General features: G+C 43.0%; 1 protein-coding gene across 1 annotated transcript; it reads right to left on the minus strand.

Annotated features, from left to right (window-relative positions):
* Nucleotides 1–225: 225 nt before the first annotated feature.
* On the minus strand, nt 226–3,822 carry eif3eb (eukaryotic translation initiation factor 3, subunit E, b). The gene is made up of 13 exons (XM_085940023.1): nt 3,662–3,822; nt 2,855–2,972; nt 2,643–2,760; nt 2,514–2,556; nt 2,317–2,421; nt 2,024–2,149; nt 1,818–1,942; nt 1,552–1,678; nt 1,375–1,476; nt 1,140–1,249; nt 812–914; nt 587–721; nt 226–434 (listed from the first exon to the last, which is right to left on the minus strand). Exons 1-13 carry the CDS (start codon nt 3,800–3,802, stop codon nt 396–398), a joined length of 1,392 nt encoding a protein of 463 aa, XP_085796149.1. The 5' UTR covers nt 3,803–3,822; the 3' UTR covers nt 226–395.
* Nucleotides 3,823–4,883: the final 1,061 nt, after the last annotated feature.

Here is a 4,883-nt window from a genome sequence, read left to right on the forward strand (position 1 = left end):
GTGCCGAAAGTGACAAAATCAATAGAATGCACATTTGTGCACATCAAATTGAACCATAATGGAATGCTGCAGACATCTAGCGGACGAAAATAGAAATAAAACCCATTTGCGCTTAGATTAACCAACCGTGAAATGTTGCAGACAGTAAAAACAAAGGAAAGACTGACATCTAGTGGAAGGATTGTGAACTGACAGACAAAAAAGAAAAAGAACAATATTCCTAAAGTTTGTTTTCCAATGTTTTAATGGTGGTTTGACTTTTTTTTGTGTCATGATAACTGCTTTCAGACTATTTGACATGTAAAAGAGCAGGAAACCAAAGCAGGCGGGCGGTTTAAACCATGTGAAAAAAATGTGATTCTTTTCTGAGTGCCACCAGCATCCTTGTTTCCTTTTTAGTAGAACCCAGAGTCTTGAGCAGCCCAGTTTGGCGTCTGTGGAAACCAGATGAGACAAAATGGAGACATAAGAAAGGCCCTAAATGGACTCTAGTACACAAATTCTAAACTTGTCACAGTTTGTGGTGCATTAATGATTTCAATCATTCATTTTGGTGATATTTTGGCATCATTTTGGTCTGCTTTACCTCGTTCCTGTTGCTGTGAGCCACCTTCTTCTCGATGTTCATGGCCAGCATTTGGCTACGGAAGGACAAGCTCTTGGTCTTCTCAATGACTTGCTGGTAGGGTGACACGGCGTTGTTGCCCATCACCACGTGACCCTGCCAGACGCGGGCACACAAGAGGCGTGGGCACGTAAACGATGAGGCCGCGCGGCTGCCTTTGCTACACAGTCAGTTTTTGGTGCTCACCAGCTTGGAGTCGATCTTGGCGTCTAGTCGGGCGTTACGGATCAGATTGACGATCCACCTCTCTGCGTCTTCGGGGGTCATGTTCAACTTGTCGGCCAGCATGCTGTGCGGGAAGGGAGAAAAAAAGCTGAGTTGGTTAAATACTGTTCTACATGTGAAGGTGGTTTGGTTTGTGTTGAATATTTCGATTAATAATTATGGTTTATGCAACATTGGCATGTAAAGAAATATTGTTGCTTTGTTACAAGAGTTTTGTCGCCCTCATGTGGCAACTATATGTAATTACAAATCCTTATGTGGGGTAGTCAGGGATTTTCATTGTTCGCACTTGATGCTGATGCACTGATGGATGCGGCAGAAGGTCTCGAAGATGAAGAGTCGAGCGTTCTCAATGAAGTCCTCCAGACACGCCACCAGAAAGAAGTCATTGATGAGGACCTGGAGGAAAATGACGTCATCGTGTCAAACAAAAACGCTTGCAGACAGCTGAGAAGCTAACGGCGATACATCTGGACTATTTAAGAAAAAAAAAAGAAAAAAGAGCAGTGAGTGATGGCGCTCACCGATTCACACTCCCTCAACTTCTTCTGGGCGCTGTCAAAATCAAAGTTGACGTAGAGGCACTCCACAAACTCCGTGATGGGGTCCTTGTACGTGTACGACTCCTGCGCAAACACAATCGCCGATGACTCGGCCGTTGCCGACAAGTTTGGCGAAATAAAGGAAATAATTCAAATTACCTGCTGAATGACCTTCACCAAGTCCTTAAGAACTTGTCGCCGCTTGCGCACGTCCTTGTTGGTGATGACGGCGGTAGTCAGGTAGCGCAGGATGTGCGGGCACATGGTCTGAATGGCGTTCAAGTACCTGAAGCAAGGTTTTCAAATCAATTGAAAAAAAATAAAATAGAGAAATATTTTTGAGAGTGGAATTAAAAAAACTGACAATGTGGTTGCACAAGTGTGTGCAAAATTGCCAACGGTCAAAAGGAAGCAATCAGACTCACTGAGGCTGGTAGAGGAAGAGCTCAATGATGTTGTCCCGGCCTTTGGGGTGGTTGAAGAACACAAAGAGGGACCAGTGGATGAGCCAGGTCCTCTGCTGGAGCGACTGGAGAGGTGAGCTGACAGACTGGGGTGGGGGCAAATACGTCAAAATATTCAAATTGAAGATTCGGTATTATCACAATAAAAAGCTTCTCTCGTCACTCACGTTGTTGTCGATGGTCTCCCTGAGTCGTGTCAGATCGTCCATGGCGTTATCCCAGTTCTGCATGAGGATCTCAGAGGCCAATTTGCCCCACAGGGAACTCAGAGCATTCCTGTCTGTCGACAGAACCTGAAACCCAAACATTTCAAAAGTTGTCCCACCTTGTTTGACGTGCGTGTCTTTCATAAAGGTTTTAGATTATTTGTGACTAGCTTCAAATCAACCTGAAACAATGTCAGCTATTTAATTTTATTTTTTAAATAAAAGTGTTTTTGATAACCCCCCCCTGTACTTACCAAAACACGGAAGAAGTAGAGGTACTCAGCTGCACCGGAGTAATTTCCACACTCATACTGGAACTTGGCGAATCTATACAGCGCGTCCAGGTACTCTTGGCGAAACTAAAGAAATTGCAAAATTCATAAAAACATGCATAATTAGTAGCGCCCCCAAAGAAAACATGTGAATTCTCTGAATCAATTCAAAAGCTCACATTGTGTTTCTCTGTAAGATACTCGAAGAGCATCCTCCCGTCTCTGTTGGACAAATGGAGAGTTACATTTACAGCGTTGAGTCTTTAAAAAGTGCTTCTGACTGTCTACAAATAATATTTTAGAAGGACCTGGTCGACTGCATCTGACTGGTGGTCTCGGGGGCCTCAAATATCTTGACGATGGGCAACGTATCCAACTGGAGCTGCTTGAGTTGAGCCACCACTGTGCCTCTCTTCTCCTTCAAGGCTACCAAACAGGGACAGTTTTCATTGGTAAATATGGCACGGATTTTTTTTCCAAAGCAATGTTGATGATGACATGATTGGATTTGTCTACTTACAATGTGGGATCTCCTTGTCAGGATAAAGGTTCTTGTACACGTCCATGGCAAAATCCACCATGTTGGTGTCGCTGAGGAGGTCCAGCTTACCTTGGAGCAGCTCTTTTTCATTGTAGATCTGTTGCAAAGCAAAACAAAGTGGTGTTAAAGAAAATATATTCAACGCTATGGAGTTGTGTTTCAAGAAAACGGGCAACGGGGAATGATCTAGTTTGATGGGCAGTGCCAGAAAAAGATAAACTACTCAAGGCATGCCAAGTTACCACCATACAGTCGAGTCTGTGTTTTCGTCAGCGATTTAAATTATTGAAATTCTTCCCTCAGAATAAATTTGCGCCAGGTGCATGAAACTTCGTGGCTTTAGTTTGTGTAAGTTTTGTCATAACTCTATAAGTGATTTTACCAACATATAGTGATGTTCTCTATTATTGACCAATGCATTTTCTTGATTATCTTTTTACTTTTATTAAAGCGTAAGCATGCTAGCTGCTCCCGTCCAAACAAACTAGGCTCAGCTAACGAAACTAACAAGAGACGACTACTTCCCTCAAAATCTACCAGCGGTAGTTTAAAGACATTCTCCTGGTATAGAAACATGCGAAAACGCCATTGTAATGAGTGAACATAACGAAACGGAATAAAATTTACTTATTTGCAACAACTGGCTAACCATCCAACGTGACTGTAAGCTAACGCTCTCTCGGCTAGTGGCATCACGCCGGCTTTCAACGCATCTCCAGATGAATAACACCGAATAAAAATAGCTAAAATGAGTCAAAATGTCAATCGAGATGGAAGTTGACGAACCTCTTTAACAGCAAGGAATTCCAGAAGTGGGAAAACTAAATGCCGGTCGAGAAAATGTGCTATCTTGGTTGTGAGATCGTATTCCGCCATCTTGGCTACTTTGAAAGGAAGAACTTTATTGACAACACACGCGGAGAACATGGCAAAGATGACGTAAGATATTGTTGCACTCTTCAATTTTTGTAAAAAATAAAATAGAATAAATTTGCTTTCAGTATTGATCATTTTCTTTGTGCTTTGAAGGCAAAACAATTGAGAACTATTTAAAAGCAACACACGTAATGCAAAAGGATACACAAATGCAGATTAGACCAACAAATCTGAACAATAACTTCCTTTCCCCAAACATCTATAGAGTTTTATGGAGAAATCATTGGCTCCAAACACACAGTGGTTTTGACCTTGACCTAATCCAGGCATATCCAGCTCTAGTGCTGGAGGGCCACGTTCTGCAAAAACATTGTGTTCGGGGACGGAGGATTTTGACTGGAGTTTAAAACCTGCTGCGGCACTGGCGGGCGACATTGATAAGACTCATCCTCCAGGCTTAAGTGACACTCAGAATAAAGTGGTAGCGGTGTTATGAATCCAATGGGGACCAGTCACTTAAAGCCCTGTTACAGGTGTGAGTTATAAGTTCTTTGTGCAAACCAAGAAGTCACATGACTCATAGGGTGACACTAAGTTGGATTTACTTCATTCATGCACATGTCATATTAAGTGGAATAATAAAAAAATGAGGAGTTGTGAGTTTGCATCACCAGGTCTTGGAGCAGGTCGGCGCCATCTAAACGGAAAGGCGCTGGCTGCCGAGGCTTGAATTGCTGTCTGTGTTTGTTATGCCAGGGGGGCCTGGCAGACATGAAATCAAAGCTGTGATAAAAAACATCCTCTCGTGTGCGTATACACACACACACACGCACAGAGTCATCGGTCAGTGTTAGGTGGCAGCAGGAAATGGAATTGGATTGCTCACGGGGTCAGAAGCTCGGGCGTGGTTGGCGAGCAGCAAGATAAACAGCCTTCAGGGGTCAGCCACTCATCATGATGGTGGTTCTCAAACTGGCATTTGCAAGCTGTTGGTTAGCGGTCTGCAAAATATTCACAAAACATGTTTCTTTTCTTATAGAACAAAATTGTCTTGTGTTCTTGTCAGCACACCAAAAAGTTGATCGTCACGGCTACAGTTACATTTGGCGAAATGACAACTCAGACCATTATG

This window comes from Syngnathus leptorhynchus, chromosome 20 (assembly GCF_054491065.1).
Source record: "Syngnathus leptorhynchus isolate UIUO chromosome 20, UIUO_Slep, whole genome shotgun sequence".
In the NCBI taxonomy this organism is placed as follows: domain Eukaryota; kingdom Metazoa; phylum Chordata; class Actinopteri; order Syngnathiformes; family Syngnathidae; genus Syngnathus; species Syngnathus leptorhynchus.